Genomic DNA, 17,696 nt, shown 5'->3' on the forward strand with positions numbered 1-17,696 from the left:
CTAATTATATAACATTATAAAAGCTACTTAATAAGTGCTCTTCCAATGATCTTGTTATAAATGAGATAAATTTGTTCTTCCAATATAATCCTATTTTATCTCACAATAACTATTACGTCTTCCTTTATAAAAAGTCAACTATTATTAGATAGTAATTAAGTCATTTATCACAAAGATAAATGACCCATGATCATGTTTACTATTCATCTATCATGTAATGTCGATGAGAAAATATCATTTACCCTTTAGTTGGGCTATGAATTCCACTATTATGGAGTGATACTACATACTACAGAAATCGTACACCAAACGCACCAGCTTTCGGTTCCTTATCTGTTTAAACTCATGCTTTCACTTGTATCAAAGTATACGAGTCACACATACAAAGCTCATCATCCACTCAGTATTAAAGTATGTCACACTATGAATGTCACAAATGAATAAATCCATAAATGGATTTAAAATTTATTATATTGGGTCTTATCTGATGTACTTTTAGTTCAGTCAATCACATCTAACTCTCTATCTTTTAGGAATCATCTCCTCTAATGCTCACTATAAAGTATCTCCCTAATTGGACTTGATAAACGATATATTAGTCATTCAATTAGTTTGTTTATTTTTAACTAGACTAATGACATATTTAGATTATCTACTAATACAAATCGTCTTTCAGTATTACGATCTAATCACGTAATACCACTTAATATTAGTTAAACGTTAAATAATCAACAGGTCAATATTTGCTTGCACTTTACTTTGTGTGCAAAACTATTGAGGACAATATAAAAAGACTATTAATATAATCAATAAATATTTTATAAAATTAATTTATTCAAAAAATACAACTATACATCAACGAAAACATTATACTAAAAACATTAAATCCGAACAATAAACACTTTCTATATAAAATACTTTTAGAAAACACTTTCCACATAAAAACATTTTTGTGCCACATCAACATAAAATCAGCCAAAATCCCAAAATATTTTAGAAATCGATATATATACCCATCATTTTGCCATTATTTGTTGTTGTTATTATTAATTTTGCATGGACAAACAAATTTGGTCCACAGTTCATTCTTTTTCTTACATGTCTTGTCTCTCTTGTTTTTTATTTTATTTTATTATTTAATGATTTTAGTGCTCAAAAGCCAACTTGGAAGAAAATGACCAATTGGAATTTTAAAATTGACAACACAACTTTTTGTCTTTTAAGTTTTTCTTCTGATTTTGATGTCAACTAAAGTCGAATATTATATTACTTTACTTATAATTAATAATGTTGTTTCACGTGTCAGTGAAATTATTAGAATTTCTTTTTACAAGTCTCCTCTTATGATATTGGTTAGATAAAAGAAATTTAATATTTCAAGTTTCGGGTTTTATTTTGTATAAATTATATATGAGTTATTTTAGATCTATTATATATATGTCGTATTCAATTTTATTAAGATATTAATTTAAATATATTTTAATTATCGACTAATAATTATATCGTAAATGTAATTTTATTTAAAATCGTATATTTTGACTTAACCAATAACTGTTTTTGAATTGTTAAATTCTCTAATAAAAGAGTTATTAGTAGTAATGGGTTTGGATCGGTTGGTTAGAGTGTTGATATAAGGATCAACTCGATGTTTAAGTGAGCTGTTCAAAATTGATAAAAATCAAAAATTGAGATAAAAATTGATAATTGAATCAATTTTGTAAATTTTTTAAATTTATTTATTTATTGTTGAGCCTATGATCGAATAAAAATCGATAATTTAATTGGTTGAACCACAATTGAATCATTAAAAGTTTTTTTAAAGATATTATTTTGTTAAGGTGTAAAGAATGATTAGAAAAATGGAATAAACCACTTTCAATAATAATAAAATAAGTGATGCACTTTTGTTTGAATACAACGATAAATTTAGTTTCTAAGGTCTTTTCGAGTTAGTTTCATCCTCAATTTTTAAAATTTAGTTAAATTATTTATTTTAGATGAAAAGTAAATCGGACTTTTAAAATTTTAACGGTATTAATGTGGTCATTTGTATTATAATCCATGTAATTCATAAAAATTCAAATTTTTTAAAAAAAATCAACAAATTTCAAAAAATTCATAAAAACCTTTAGAAAAATATTTATGTTAGGAATGAAGTATATCCAAAATTTCACATCAGCTGCCACATTAATGCCATTAAAATTTTAACAGTTCTGTCAGTTTTCCTGTCTAAAAGCAAGCAGTTTGACTAAATGTTGAAGGTTGTGACCCAATAAAGAATAATGGTCAAAACAGATAAATGTTAAGGGTTAAATTTATCTTTATGATTTTTATTTTATCAAATTAAGCTATGATTAGCACTTCGAAACAAAAATTATAATCCATTATTTCACCAATTATTTTCATTAAAATTATTAATTTAATACTGATTGAGTCTTAGCTCAATTAACATCGGCATCCACATTATTGCTAATATAAGGTGATATAGCTTTAAACTTGCTAAAACGCCTTTATCTTTAGCTTTTATCTTTCTATTTAGAAGTTAAAAATATTACCATTTAATAATATTTTTATTTAATAAAAATTTTTTTTAAATATTTTATTTGATCTATGGATAAGTTTAATTCACCCAAAGCAGAATTATATAAAAAATATTCTCATTAATGTTTGCTTTTAACTGGTTACTGTAATTTCTAGTGAAAATATGGAAACTTTTTTTCCAATTTAAATTGAAGAAATAAATAAAAAAATATTTTTTAATGAACGGACCGCTGAGATTAACCAATCATCTGCCACCTTCAACCTTCCTGGTACAATCATCATCATCTTTTTAACACATTAATTTCTATTCATTCCAAAACAAAACAAAGCATACTTTTCTATCATTTAACTCTAAAAAGTTAAAGTCTTTCTCTTTCTGAGTCAGCTCGGGTACTTCATTCATCTTTTGAATTTTTATTATTTATTTTTATAGCTAGTCTCAATGTATTTTAATGGGTTTTTAAGATCATTTCTATCTGGGTTTATGTCTATATAAAACATCTTATTTTATGTTTTACGTTTTATGCTGTCCAAAGATTTGTTTCTGTTTTCTTTTTAAATGTTATGTACTGTTCAAAGGTATTATTTTTATGTTATGAACTGTTGTAAAATGTTATCTTTTTGTTATTATAAAGCCCCAAAGTTTTAAGTTTTAGTTTAAACCCAGTTTTACTTATGTTTGATGCTGTATTACTTTTTATGTTCTTAGGGAATTTTGTTTTATGTTATTGTTATTATAATGTCTAAAACAATTTTGGTTTTTTATTTTAATCCCTGTTTTCACTATGTTTGACGCTGTACTTTTTGATGTTTTAAGGTCTTTAGGTTGGGAATTTGATAGTCATGGATGGTTGGCTGAAGGGATCTAATAGTTTTGTGGATAGGGTAGGACTAAATGACGGTACGGTCTTAGCTTTATCCGGTCGGGATTTCGATAACCGGTTTAAGAATGAGAAATGTGTCGATATTCCTTCTTCGGAACCTGTTATGATTCCGGGAAATTCAGGGAACGTAGTGTCTTCCTTGGGAACTTGTTCTGATAGAGTTGGACTAAATGATGGTACAGTGTTGGCCTTATCCGGTCGGGATTTTGCTAGCCAGTTTAAGAATGAGAATTATGTTGATGTTCTTCCTTTGGAACATGTTATGGTTCCGGGAAATTTAGTGCCTTCCTTTGGAACCTGTTCTGATATAGTTGGACTAAATGTTGATAACCAACCTGTTCCGATTCCGGGAAATTCAGTGCCTTCCTCGAGTGTGAACGAGGGAGATTTGCATGAGGATTTTGACTTTAGCGATGAAGTTCTTAAGTACATAAGTCAGATGCTTATGGAAGAAGATATGGAAGATAAGACTTGTATGTTTAAAGAGTCATCGGCAGCACTTCAGGCTGCCGAGAAAGCGTTTTATGAGGTTCTCGGAGAGAGGTATCCACCTTCTCCTGAATATGATGGTGATCAAAACCAAGAAAGCTCCGATGAAAGTCATGGTCAAAATTGTTGGGGATGTAGTAGTGCAAGCATTAGTAGTGGTAGCGTAGTTGATCCTGGTCACAATCACGATTTCAGTGAGCAAAGGGCTCTGAACTTCCCATCCCAGGCTAGTTCATCTCATAGCTCGGGAAACAGTACTGGTAGTGTGGTAGATGGATATGCAGATTCTCCGGTAAGTACTGTTAGGCTTCTGGAAATATTTAACAATAGTGAGTCTGCCATACAATTTAGAAAAGGCTTCGAGGAAGCGAGTAAGTTCCTCCCGAATGGTGGAAGCTTGTTTGTTCACGGGGAGAATGACGGATTGTTTCTCAAAGAGCTAAAGGAAGAGACTAAAGATGTGGCAGTAGATAAGGTGGATAAGGATGAGATTTCCCGGGATGGATCAAGGGGAAAGAAAAAACCTTATCCTGAGGATCTGAGTCTAGAGTGTGGGAGGAGTACCAAGCAATCTTTAGTTTATACTGAGTCTGCTGTAAGCCCTGAAATGTTTGATATGGTGCTACTAAATTGTCAAAGTGTAACCGAGCTTCAAAAAGTTTTGCAAGATGAAACGAGCAAGAATGTGCAACAGAACGGACAATTGAAAGGGTCTAATGGTGGAAAGGCACGTGGGAAGAAACATGGTGGTAAAAGGAACATGGTGGATTTGAGAACTCTCTTAACCCTTTGTGCACAAGCCGTTGCAGCTGATGATCGGAGGAGTGCTAATGAGCTAATCAAGCAAATCAGGCAGCATTCTTCACCTATGGGTGATGGGATGCAGAGGATAGCTCACTATTTCATTGATGGCCTAGAGGCACGCTTAGCTGGTTCCGGGACCCAAATTTACACTGCGCTTATCACAAAGCCGACTTCAGCCGCTGATGTGTTGAAAGCCCACCATCTGTTTCTTGCTGCTTGTCCTTTTAAGAAGCTCTCAAATTTCTTCTCAAATAAGACTATAATGAATCTAGCTGAAGATGCTGCTAGGCTTCATATTATTGATTTTGGTATTCTATATGGTTTCCAATGGCCTTGCCTTATACGACGTCTCTCGTCTAGACCTGGTGGACCGCCTAAGTTAAGGATTACAGGGATTGATCTTCCACAACCGGGTTTTCGGCCAGCAGAAAGGGTGGAAGAGACAGGGCGCCGTCTTGCAAACTATGCTGAAACATTCAAAGTTCCGTTTGAGTTCCATGCTATTGCTCAGAAGTGGGACACCATTCAAATTGAGGACCTCGGGATTGATCGTGATGAAGTACTTGTTGTGAACTGTATGTACAGGCTTAGAAATCTACTAGATGAGACCGTGATTGTGGAGAGTCCAAGGAATAAGGTTCTTAACTTGATCAGGAAGATGAATCCTGATGTTTTCATACTGGGGATTGTGAATGGTGCTTATAGTGCTCCGTTCTTTATCACGAGATTTAGAGAGGCTCTCTTCCACTTTTCTACTTTATTTGATATGCTCGAGACTAACGTCCCTCGTGAAATTCCAGAACGGATGCTGATTGAAAGAGAGATATTTGGATGGGAGGCAATGAATGTCATTGCATGCGAGGGTGCTGAAAGGATTGAGAGGCCCGAGACTTACAAGCAGTGGCAGATGAGGAACACAAGGGCTGGTCTCAGACAGTTGCCTCTGAATAAGGAGATTATGCAGATAGCAAAGGAGAGGGTAGATACAGGATACCATAAGGACTTTGTAATCGATGAGGATAATCGCTGGCTGCTCCAAGGATGGAAAGGACGAATTGTTTATGCACTCTCGACTTGGGTTCCTGCCCCTTAGAAGGTAAAGTCTTGTGAAGTCCTTTACTGTCGGATTGCAGCCATTGATGGATTCCACATATATGGAGACAAGGTGTGGAAAACATCTCCCCTCTCACAGTCTCTTGCATGCATGACACATTTAGACATAAAGATGCACGAAAACATGGATTACTGTGCATGCAATTGATATGAAAAATTGATATTGATGATCTGTTTGCTGCATTTTCCCAACAGGTTACATAAATAAGAAACCAGAGGCTGCTTACTGGTATGGAAAACATCTCCCCTCTCACAGTCTCTTGCATGATGACACATTTAGACATAAAGATGCATGAAAACATGGATTACCGTGCACGCAATCGATATGAAAAATTGATATTGATGATCTGTTTGCTGCATTTTCCCAACAGGTTACATAAATAAGAAACCAGGGGCTGCTTACTGGTATTTATCGAAAAGGTGAATCCATCATGTACCGAATTGCTAACATGTACCAGAGAATAATAGCCGGTGGTAAGATGTATTAGATCGAAGCTAGCGGTTTAGGTGAATGTTAAGTAGGTCCGACCTTCTTGAGTTTCTTGTTGTATTGGCCAGACGAGGTAATGTTAAGTAGGTCTGACCATCTGAGTTTCAAATCCCGACATCATTATCCTCTTATTCTCATATTCAAATGCAATGAAGTTCATTAATGTATTTTCTTTTAAAGCTATAAGTACTTACAAATATCAAAAAAATGAAAAAACAAATAAAAATCTCCGTTGTTGCTTTCTGCAGAAGTGTCTTCATTTACAAAAAGAGAAAACCAATTCAAGTCTCATCGTATATAGGTTCGGCCTAAAGATGTATTAGATCGAAGCTAGCGGTTTAGGTGAATGTTAAGTAGGTCCGACCGTCTTGAGTTTCTTGTTGTATTGGCCATACGAGGTAATGTTAAGTAGGTCTGACCATCTGAGTTTCAAATCCTGACATCATTATCCTCTTATTCTCATATTCAAATGCAATGAAGTTCATTAATATATTTTCTTTTAAAGCTATAAGTACTTACAAATATCAAAAAAATGAAAAAACAAATAAAAATCTCCGTTGTTGCTTTCTGCAGAAATGTCTTCATTTACAAAAAGAGAAAACCAATTCAAGTCTCATCGTATATAGGTTCGGCCTAAAGACCAGAGTCCCGTATCTTTAACTGGTGTCTGAAAAAACAAGTGAAAGTATTGTAAGAATAGAAGCTTTTAGAATCTTATAGAACTGAACTGTGTGTTGTCTGGTAATGATACTTACTGGTGTTTTCACAGATGGGAAGACATTCCAAAACCTTAAAGTCTCATCCCCTGCACCAGTCACTATGGTCTGCATGAAAAGATGAAACAAACAGTTATTATACTAAAATGAATTGTTTTCAACCTTTGAGAGTACGATTCATTGTTAAGGAAACGTTACCTGTCCATCAGGCGACATGGCTAGGTAGAGGACCCGAAAACTATGGCCTGTTAGAGTTGCAACCTTTGCCATTGATGGATATTTCCACACCATAATTTGATTTTGAGAGTATCCATGAGTGCTAACTATTTCATTCACATTCTTACTCCATGATAGATTGCATACTTGGCTCCCTGTGTCTATGTTGTTCAATTGGTGACCATTAGTAGTGTTCCAAAACCGAATACATCGGTCCGCAGTTCCACCACCCGATGCAAGAAGGTTGCTTTGATGGGGTGACCAAGCAATGGCTTTCACAGCGGCTGTATGTTCAGTCAATTTAAGAATTGGTTGCTGTGAATGCTGGTTCCAAACCAAAAGCTGATTATCATTCCCACCAGAAGCAAGTTCACGGTCATCATGTGACCATTTCAATCCACAAACCTCGGATTTATGCCCAACAAGCTTGCTAACGTAATCACTCGAAACTCGAAGATCATGCTGAAGAATGTTACGATCCCTGCTTCCAGATGACAGTATCCGCGAATTCCAAGCCAAGACACCGGTTCTTGTTTGATGTCCACCCATGGTTCGAACTTTCTTACACTGAGTTCCATCCCAAACCTATATATAACAATCAAAATGCTTAAACCTCAACCGTTATTTACTCTAATGGATGACGAGTTCGAAACCGACAGTTAATTACCTGAACTTGACCGAGATTTGTACCGATTGATATGTAAGAACCTTCCCGGGTCCATTGAACAGCACAAACACTATCATTTGGTCCCAAATCACACAACTTTGTTACCTAAGAGCAAAACAGAAACATGTTAAAACTCTAAATACATTCATTTGTTCTAAATCCCTCAAAAGCATATATAAACTTACTTTACTATTGGATGCAGTCCATAAATAAACACAAGTACCCAACCCAACAGCAAGTACATTTTGAGATGACCAATCAACAAGGTTCAAATAGAAATCATCTTGAAGTGATGGAGCATCAAGAACCTGCATTCATTTCATTTCAACAAATTTGACATAAACTCGGGTATGAATCCGATGCGGGTATGAAAAGTAACTCGAAAATCGAAATATGTTACCTTATGGGGTGTCTTAGGGACTTTCCTAGGTGGTTTAGGAGGTGTAGATGCTTCGCTAGAGAAACCACTATCATGCCCCAAAATTGAAGGAGAATAAGGTGAGTTTGGCCCCGAATGTTCAGTTTTGAACCTCAACATATTCTTGTTAGGACTCATAGGTGAACCTTGACCTGCAGGAGAAAAACAAGACCCGAAATCAGAACCGAACAACTCAGATTTTAAAATCCGACAATAAGCTTCATTTCCCCCTTCTTTAGCAGGTGATTCCTTTTCCATTAACCCAAAAGTGTGTAGCCTTGATGAAGATCTACACGGGATGAACCTATCGCTACAAATCGTCGATTTCGACGATGATGGTGAACTTAAACTCGATATCATCCGTGGTGAAGATATCGAAATCGAACGAAGAGAAGAAGAACAAGGAGAAGAAGGGGAAGAAGTTTCTAGCCGGAGTGAAGTTTCGTTCATCCCAGCAGGGAGGTTTAAACCACTTTTTCTCCTTTGTGAAGACTCCATTTTTTGAGATTTTTGGTTCCTTGCTTAGCTTGTGAGCTTCTTAAAATTGGGTTTCGTTTAGATTTTGAAAATGGAGATTAAAAATGGAAGACTTTTTGGTGGAGAAAGAGCTCCTATAGGGTTTTCCAAAGGGGATATATTTTTGGGGGAGGAGCTGAAATTTCCTGCCTTTTCTTTAGATCTGCAACGGTCACATTTTGGTAGGGTAGATTGTGTTTCTTTTTATATGTTTAGAAAAGGGGGAAAGGAGGATGTCGTTTCGAGTTTTGTAGAATTAAAAACGACATGGGTCGTCGAATTTTGATACTAACGGTCATTTTTCATGAATATATACATTCATGCATACATACATACATATATTATATCAAAGTTCGTATCATAAAGAGCTGTCAGATTGATTTAGTTACCAAGTAATTTGCCAAATAGCCGTTGCTTCTGATTTTTTATTTTTATTTTATTAAAATTTTACCTTTTTGTATTTACAGATATTTAATATATAAATTCTTAAAATATTTAATATGTAATATTTTGAGACTATATTATATTATTACTTTAAAATTTTTAATATATATATAAAATCTAAAAAAATTTAAAAATTATTTTTGAAGCTTTTTATAAAAAAAATAAAAAAGATGATGTGATACAATATTAAGGTGTCATGCCATCATTCCTTAAGAAATTTCAAGTTCAGGGACTAAAATAAGAAAAACTGTCAACCAATGTCAAATCCAGGGACTAAACATTAATCTATCCCACTTTTAAAAGCTGTCATTTCTACAGTACCACTGACCACTGTAAGCTTGAAAGTTTTCATGAATATAACATGTTGAAGAATAAGCTGTCGGATTTTATGTACTACAATCTCTTCTCAACATAGACTTTTACAATGTGTATCGCACTTGATATTGGCGAAGCCAGTCCTCTCCCTTCTCGTAATAATCTGACCTACTGAACGTTTGCTGATGGAACCTTGAGTTTGCAGCATACAGGGAAGCGCCACGCCATGCATCAAGAACCGGATCTAATGCTCGTACCACCTTAATTGGCGATCCACATGGTTGAAGCATCCGGATTCCAGCTTCCAAACGTTCATTTATGCCGGGAAAGAGACTGCACCCACCGGTCATAAAGACCGAACTGGTCAACCTGTTCGCTAGTGCCTTGTCCTTGGATGGCAACCTTCTGATCGAGACCCCAGTCATTTCGTCTAAACCCACTTGATCTATACCAACCAAGTTCGGGTGGAATAATATTTCAGGACACCGAAACCTTTCAACCCCGAGCACAATTTGGAAATCTTCCTTAGTGAGCGGACGAACATGGGGTACCTCAGTGGCAGCTGGCTGTGAAGCTGTCGGTTCAGGTTTAGGAACAAATGTTGGGTCTATCTCCTGCAAGAACAGAGAAATTAACGAATGATTCATCTTACATTAGAATTCGGAAAACCACAAATAGATCAATACATGCAAAGACGAACTGACCTGGAGCCTAGAACTAACACGGGCCAGCTCTGCCTCATCTTCATCAGCTCCATCATCATCGTCATCATTATCTTTTCCCATTAGTTTGTAAAGTTGCCAATCTTCATCTTTGGCACCAAAAGTATCCTCGCCTTTCCCTCGATCAAAGGCGGCAGTAGTTAAAAGGCGCATTCTTTCCCTCTGAGCAGCATTCAATCTTTCCCCACGCCCTACGCCCCCAGAACTACTACCATTAGTATGTCCGCCATTTGTCTTTAGTCTTTTCCGCTGTTCAACCTTCTCGTACAGTTCTTTGTATTTAGTATGCATTTGTTCGAGATAAAGTTGAGGGTTCTCCCTGTCAAAAGATAAGAACAAGAAGATAATGAAGTATCAATTAGATTAAATGTAAAATAATTGAAATACATGTGTGATGGAGCCGCTTTCTTGCTTGGTGAAATTAAATTTGAAAAAGGAAAGAAAGAAATATCTTCGAGTTTGTGACATACAAGCGTCTTTCTTCATCTTGCTGGGTTTTCCTTTCTCGTTCTAATTCTTCTTCGACACGTTTCTGTTTAGCTCGCTGCCTGCCTTCCGTCGTGATTTTAAGAAAAATCTGCCTCTTCTTTTCCTTGAGCTGTCACATTAACATAGCAAAGAAATCATTTTCCTTTATCTAAAAGTACTTCATTTGCCGAGCAAAGCCAACTGAAAAAAGGCAACGCATATTAGATATTTGCCACTAAAAGTAACGGTACCTGCTCGGGGGTCAGCATATTATCAGGAACATTGATAAGCGGATATTTATCGCTTGTACAAGAATCTGCCTTCTCCTCGTTTTCAGCTTGATCAGGCTTTGGTTCACCTTTTGCTTTTCGTAATGACTGTGTCACTTTTGTGAGAGTCAATTCTATTTCCAGTTTAGAACCATAACCAGTTTCCGAAAGGAAAGACTGAATATCTTCCTCTTGAACTTGTCCAAGTTGTTGCAAAAGAAATTCCAATCCCTGCAATTGATTTTCTAGTTCGTTTATTCTAGAAGACCTCTTCGCTTCGGCCATTTCTCTCAATCTTTGTCCTTGCCTTTCCCTTATAGCAGCCTTTCGTGCTATTTCTGCTTCAGAAGGAGGTTCTTCGGTAGGCAGTGGAACCCACGGGAGCTGCCAACACCTGGTTTTATATTCTGCTTCCTTGCCGCCTTTCTGTCACAGTAATTAACCTTTCAGCACTTGCAAAGAGGATAGCAGAAGAAAAAAAACACACGTAAGTCAATACCTGAAATAATTGAGCTTCTAAGGCATAATCGGGTGCAATATAGCAGTGTTCCATCTTCAGATCTTCAACCTTTTCCCATGTGAATCTAGCCCTATCATGAGCATTTAAAAAAAACATTAGCAAAAGCTCTATTGAAGAATGTCATATTCCGGCAATCCAGCAGAACTTATGCTCACATGTGATGAGGATATTTAAGTGAAAGAAGTTGCTTCAAATAGTCAGTGATATGGTAACCGCCAATGTTAGACCGACAGCATCCTTTGTAAACGGGCTCCCCATCAACAAACTACAGTCAAAAAAATTACATTATAACCACAACTGTAATGCACTCGCATCCTCTTAGCCGAAATCTAATATTCATTGCGTCGGTCAGATTTTGTAAATTCCTATTCTAATGTCTATTACAAGATATACCTTCCACCAGACCAGTAAAAAGGTTTGTCGGAGGAACATAAGGAAAATTCCAAGCAGAAACTAAACTTATTGTGTCAAGTCCCATAATGCCGACTTGCTAACAAGCCCCGAAATAAATAATGACTGCCTCAACTTTGCAAATCTATGCATCAATATAAAATATGAAGTCTAGAGAACATACAGGAATGACATGAGTTGTGGTGAATCCCGGGCAGATAGCTAGACCATCTTTCTCACAAATCCCATGCAGTTGATTATACTTGTAGCTGAAAACAGCATCAACACCAAAGGCTGCAATCACAAACAGAAAAAATTCGAGCATCAGAGAAGATATACATTTGGACTTAAATATATATATATCAAAATTGTTGACAGGATTTGAATTCTAATAACATAACTAATTTCCGAGAAACTTGAACCTTACTCAAGCATGCAAGGCCATGTATCACTCAGATAAACGAATTGAGCATGATATGTAACGTTAAAATGAGTGCTTTATACCTACAGATCGAACCCCATAAGTCTCGAAAAGAAGTTCTGCCATTTTACTGCGGGAATGAACTGGGTTGCACACACATTCTGTGATCAGGATAGGATGATCAATCTGTTCTGGCCTCGAATAAACAACAAATCAAAAACGAATTAATTAAACTCGAAATGTCAAATAAAGAATTATGAATGACGAAAATGGAAGCCAATAAACGGATGCTGCGTGAAGGGAAAATGCCAAAACCGATAGCCAATAAAATTCCCAGGCATGCTCAAAGGCGCATTTAAATTCACGTAAAATCAACTATCTTAAGACAATTTATCTACTGCCAAAGCATATCCTAATTACCAACACAAGCAGGACATCCTAATAAGAGCAATAAACTTATCAATGTACCCGTGATCCATTTGCACCCAACCGATCAAATGCAAAGTCGAGAACCTGTAAAAAAGAAAAAAAAAAAGTACACAAGTTAACATGCCGAGCCATGCCCAAAACTCTAAAACTTCCATATCTACATTCAATCATAAACCAATATCATCCAATATTCTCATAAACCAAAGGCATTTCTAGTTCACATTCAAACTTAAATTTGAGTTCATAGCTTCTCATAACTCCCATACATAAAAACACAAAACCAAAACCAAAAGTTAAATTTTACATACATATTCCATGATTTCAAACTGAAAAACAACATTGCTATCGAAAGCGGATCGGGGGCCGGAACGAGTGCAATCAAAGTATTTCAGTAAAGCGGGATCATGGTCACCAACAATTGTCACAGTTTCCCCTGCAATAAGCCCCCAAAAAGAACACCTAAATTCATATACAAATTTCCTTATTTTTTTTTGTTTTGTTAAAAATAATTTGAATAAAGCAAAAATACCGGTGGATTTATGGCGAGGTCTTTGAACAATGTTACGGAAAATAACCCGTGGCTCAGTCTCTCCTGCCCAACTGCAAAATAGAAAAAAAAATGGTTAAGGGAAAAAATTGATGGTATATACAATTATAAATACATACATACATACATACATATATCAAATGAAAAATGAAAAATTAGGGTTTTTGTAGTTAAATTACCCAATACGAAAATAGGAAGCCCCATTGTCGATAACAATGGGAGTCGATGGAGGAAAGCGATTGTAATCTGTTTGCCTTTGAATTTTTGATATGAATGGCATTTTTTTAGGGTTTTTCTTCGGAATGGAACTATGGATTTGAGAGTCGAGGGGAAAAGGGTTTCTGATAGAGTGATGAACTGAAAAGTAGATTCTAATAGTTTTAAACCTTTAGTATTAAGTTTGGATATCAACGGCGGGGATAGCTCAGTTGGGAGAGCGTCAGACTGAAGATCTGAAGGTCGCGTGTTCGATCCACGCTCACCGCAGTGGTTTTTTACTGTTTTGGATTAATTGCTCAGGGGTCCCTCAAATACGAGTTAAAAATTTTAAATTAGTCATAAAATTATAATTATAATATTATTTAATTATACTGATTTTATGAAAATAAGTACAATTTCCTACTTCGCTTCAGATTTTTTTATATTAAATTATTTATTAAAACATTAACTTTATAACGAAATTGAAATAGTTAATTTAATTTTGAATTTATTAAATTGTTATTTTTATCATTTTAAATAATTAATAAAATGTACTATTTAATTTTTTTAACCATGTCAATTTTATAAACTTTTTTTTAATAATTTCACTATATGTTCTAATCATATCTGTTCTTTTGACATAATACCTAGAATTACCCATAATCTCTCCTTAATTGATAAATAGGAGGATAATACGCTTTCAGATAATTTTTAATTCCAAGTTCAAAGTTGCCAACTTTTTAAGTCATTGTAGGACCAATTTCAACACAATTAATCAATTCTCCATCACATATAACCACTCCATCAAAGAGAAAAGTAAAAAAAATCTCTCGTGTATGTCTTAATTTCGATATTAAGTAAATTGATCTTTTAAAAATTGAATTAATTTAATCCTTATCAATCTCGAATGCGGACAATTAAAAACAATTAATCAAGACAATTGATATTTTTTATCAATTATACATGATTTTAATTGATATAATAACAAATTAAACCCTTGATGTTTATATATTATGTTAATTTGATCCCGATTGTAAAATAATTATTTAAAGAGCGTATAAATTTTAAAAAATTCTAAAAATTCAAAAGAATATGTAAAAAACTTTGGATTTATATATATACATATATATTGACAGAATGTGTAAATTTTGAAGATAAAATTTGTTATTATATCATTCAAAATTATGTAAAATTAGTGGAAAAATATTAATATTATGACTAATTGTCATTAGATGCTCACTTTCGACATTAACATGATTAAATTGTTTCGGTTTTTTTAGGGACCAATTCGTTTAACATCAAAATTGAGAGGGACTATAAATACCTTTTTACCAAAACTAGCTTCTGAGTTTCATGGTTCCTTCCACAGTACGTTTAGATAAATGAAAAAGAAATTAAAATAAAATCTTCATTCTTCCATAGCAAGCTAACACGCCCACAAGATCTCTCTTATAAAAAACCTTCACATGCAAAATCCTATTATTTCAAAATCTCTTTTTCTTTTAATGGAGATTTATGAACAAGAAGAAGGTTTTATGACGCCGAGGCGGCACTCACAAGCTACGGCTCCTCCCCCGTGTCCAGCGGCACCGAAGAAAAAACAAGCGGTTCATATAAAGAGAAAGTCTCCGAACAATGAGTTCTTTCATCCACCCGATCTCGAGGCTTTGTTTACATCGATGCGGCAGACACAAAAGGCGCCCCCTCCGCTATGTCCGCCGGCGCCTAAGAAGAAACAAGCGGTTTATATGAAGAGAGAGCCACCGAGGAATGGGTTCTTTCAACCACCTGATCTCGAGGCTTTATTTTCAATTATGGCGCCAAAAAAGGAAACTTGCGTTTCATTTGAAAGTGCTTGTCGTTTTTAGGTTTTCTTATTACTGTAAATTTGGCTTTGTATACGTAAATATTATTTTGATATTATATATATAACTCGTATAATTTAGAAAATTTCCTTCTTCTTTTTTTCGTTTTTGTTAAAAATAATTTGAATAAAGCAAAAATACCAGTGGATTTATGGCGAGGTCTTTGAACAATGTCACGGAAAATAACCTCTGGCTCAGTCTCTCCTGCCCAACTGCAAAATAGAAAAAAAAATGATGGTATATACAATTAAACATACATACACATATATATATCTCAAATGAAAAATGAAAAATTAGGGTTTTAGTAGTTAAGGTTAAATTACCCAATACGAAAATAGGAACCGCCATTGTCGATAACGATGAGAGTCGATGGAGGAAAGCGATTGTAATCTGTTTGCCTTTGAATTTTTTATACGAATGGCAATTTTTTTAGGGTTTTCCTCTGGAATGGAACTATGGATTTGAGAGCCGAGGAGAAAAGGGTTTCATTGAAGTAGAGTCTAATAGTGTTAAAAACTAAGTATTAAGTTTATAATCACCAGCGGGGATAGCTCAGTTGGGAGAGCGTCAGACTGAAGATCTGAAGGTCGCGTGTTCGATCCACGCTCACCGCAATCTTTTTTAATAACTTGGATTAATTGCTCAGGGGTCCCTAAAATATGATTTATAACTTTAATTTGGTCATTAAATCATCAGATTATTTCAATTATCAGGTTAAATATGTTTTATTACTTTTTTTCCTTTTTTCATTTTTCATTAATTCTTTTTATATAAATAAATGCAAATAAAAAATATTGTTTGTTATGATTGAAATAACTTTTGGATTTATAATTATTTAATTGTACTGATTTTATGAAAATAAGTACAATTTCCCTACTTCGCTTGAGAAATTTTTATATTAAATTATTTATTAAAAAATTATAACGAAAATAATTAATTTAAATTTGAATTTATTAAATTATTATTTTTATCATTTTAAATAATGTATTCCTATTTAATTTTCTTTAACCACTTCAGTTTTTACAAACCTAAATAGGTAAGATGGTATTCGATTGTTCTTTTGTTTTAATGGTAAAAGACTTCTCCAATCCCTTTTAATTACAAAATCGAGTAAATTAATTATTCTAAAAAAATAGAGATATTTAATCTCTATTAATTTTAAAAGTGAACAATTAATTGTATTAAATCTTTCGTCAATTGTATATAATTTTAATTTGTATAATAACAATTTTAACCCTCAATTTTTCTAATTCCGTCGGTGGTCGTCGTGGGTTTTCTTTTTCTTTTGGGTTTGGTAGAAGTGAAATTGGGGCTCAAATTGAGCATTGAAAGGCCTGAAATATTGCCTGACTAAAACCACATCCCTTTGGGCTTCAATCTCTTATTCATTATGAACATAGTTTATTCAATTCGGCCTCCTTTTCTCTCAATTCTTAACTTTCCTTTCTAAAGTTAAAGCCCAAACAACATCCCCTTTATGTAGGTAGAATTTTGTTTTTATATAAAATTATATTTACAAAAAAAAAGTTTAATGTCAATTGAGTCTTAATTTGACTAGTATTAATATTATTAACAGTACAAGAGGACGTTGGTTCGAGTATGTTGAAGCGCATTATCCTCCTATTTAAGAGTTAAGGAGGGTATATGAGTAGTTCTAGGTATATTGTATAAATAAAAGCAAATATGATAAGAATTTACGAAAGATCAATGAGACTTTGGTTGAAACAATAAAATTAAAGTTTTAGAAGTATTACTGTTTTAAGTTCATCAAGTTTTATCATGTGTGAGTTTGGGTTTAATTTTTTAAATAAATTTTATATAAAAATATAAAAAATCCTCAAAGTAAATTTTTTTTTGGAAAGAATGGATTTTTAGTTTTTTTCTAATTGTGTTCCTAATTTATTATATATACTTATTCATGTTTGTTTTATAATTCATTTTAGGGTTTGTAATCACTTTTCTTAATAATGTTATATTCAAGGTTTAATCTTATGTTTTTTTAAGAGTACAATATACAACTGAGGGCAAAGTTAGGGGGCTAGCAGGGCCCGGCTCCCTAAAATATAAAATTACTATTTAGACTCTTAAATTTTTTTAAAAATTTTAAATTTATAAAAGTAAAATTGCACTTTGGCCCCCCCTAAAATTATAAAAATTTGATTTAATCATTTACAAATCATAAAGATATAGACTATAAAAAATTAAAATTTCATCCGGCCCCCCTAAAAAATTGTTCTGGCTTCGCCCCTGATAC

General features: G+C 34.0%; 3 protein-coding genes, 1 long non-coding RNA gene and 2 other non-coding genes across 10 annotated transcripts; 3 read left to right on the forward strand and 3 right to left on the reverse strand.

Annotated features, from left to right (window-relative positions):
• Positions 1 to 2,799: 2,799 nt before the first annotated feature.
• On the forward strand, positions 2,800 to 6,500 carry LOC108489228 (scarecrow-like protein 9). 4 transcript variants are annotated; one of them, XR_001871928.2, is made up of 4 exons: positions 2,800 to 2,931; positions 3,359 to 5,883; positions 6,027 to 6,060; positions 6,203 to 6,500. XR_001871928.2 is itself a non-coding variant. In XM_053019863.1 (4 exons), the coding sequence occupies exon 2, from the start codon at positions 3,385 to 3,387 to the stop codon at positions 5,809 to 5,811; it is 2,427 nt and encodes an 808-aa protein (XP_052875823.1). In that variant the 5' UTR covers positions 2,800 to 2,931; positions 3,359 to 3,384; the 3' UTR covers positions 5,812 to 5,814; positions 6,027 to 6,060; positions 6,203 to 6,500. The 4 variants fall into 4 exon arrangements, 2 of the variants coding, with proteins under 2 accessions (XP_052875823.1, XP_052875822.1); XM_053019863.1 differs by having other exon boundaries at positions 3,359 to 5,814; XR_001871927.2 differs by lacking the exon at positions 2,800 to 2,931 and adding an exon at positions 2,945 to 3,120.
• A 248-nt stretch (positions 6,501 to 6,748) lies between these two features.
• LOC108489229 (protein FIZZY-RELATED 3) lies at positions 6,749 to 9,055 on the reverse strand. Its single transcript, XM_017793606.2, has 6 exons — positions 8,321 to 9,055; positions 8,106 to 8,228; positions 7,921 to 8,025; positions 7,236 to 7,838; positions 7,077 to 7,145; positions 6,749 to 6,988 (listed from the first exon to the last, which is right to left on the reverse strand). The coding sequence occupies exons 1-6, from the start codon at positions 8,834 to 8,836 to the stop codon at positions 6,935 to 6,937; spliced, it is 1,470 nt and encodes a 489-aa protein (XP_017649095.1). The 5' UTR covers positions 8,837 to 9,055; the 3' UTR covers positions 6,749 to 6,934.
• A 419-nt stretch (positions 9,056 to 9,474) lies between these two features.
• On the reverse strand, positions 9,475 to 13,738 carry LOC108487238 (actin-related protein 5-like). 2 transcript variants are annotated; one of them, XM_017791532.2, is made up of 12 exons: positions 13,559 to 13,738; positions 13,362 to 13,432; positions 13,141 to 13,265; positions 12,872 to 12,916; positions 12,487 to 12,589; positions 12,167 to 12,276; positions 11,748 to 11,857; positions 11,572 to 11,662; positions 11,055 to 11,498; positions 10,806 to 10,933; positions 10,318 to 10,654; positions 9,475 to 10,227 (listed from the first exon to the last, which is right to left on the reverse strand). In XM_017791532.2, exons 1-12 carry the CDS (start codon positions 13,657 to 13,659, stop codon positions 9,718 to 9,720), a joined length of 2,175 nt encoding a protein of 724 aa, XP_017647021.1. In that variant the 5' UTR covers positions 13,660 to 13,738; the 3' UTR covers positions 9,475 to 9,717. The 2 variants fall into 2 exon arrangements, with proteins under 2 accessions (XP_017647021.1, XP_017647022.1); XM_017791533.2 differs by lacking the exons at positions 13,362 to 13,432; positions 13,559 to 13,738 and having other exon boundaries at positions 12,487 to 12,594; positions 13,141 to 13,234.
• Positions 13,739 to 13,792: 54 nt separating this feature from the next.
• TRNAF-GAA (transfer RNA phenylalanine (anticodon GAA)) lies at positions 13,793 to 13,865 on the forward strand. Its single transcript has one exon. It is a non-coding gene; the product is annotated as a tRNA-Phe (tRNA).
• Positions 13,866 to 14,902: 1,037 nt separating this feature from the next.
• Positions 14,903 to 15,906, reverse strand: LOC128282536 (uncharacterized). The gene is made up of 3 exons (XR_008272838.1): positions 15,766 to 15,906; positions 15,584 to 15,654; positions 14,903 to 15,302 (listed from the first exon to the last, which is right to left on the reverse strand). It is a non-coding gene; the product is annotated as an uncharacterized LOC128282536 (long non-coding RNA).
• Positions 15,907 to 15,983: 77 nt separating this feature from the next.
• Positions 15,984 to 16,056, forward strand: TRNAF-GAA (transfer RNA phenylalanine (anticodon GAA)). Its single transcript has one exon. It is a non-coding gene; the product is annotated as a tRNA-Phe (tRNA).
• Positions 16,057 to 17,696: the final 1,640 nt, after the last annotated feature.

Source organism: Gossypium arboreum, chromosome 10, assembly GCF_025698485.1.
Source record: "Gossypium arboreum isolate Shixiya-1 chromosome 10, ASM2569848v2, whole genome shotgun sequence".
NCBI lineage: Eukaryota > Viridiplantae > Streptophyta > Magnoliopsida > Malvales > Malvaceae > Gossypium > Gossypium arboreum.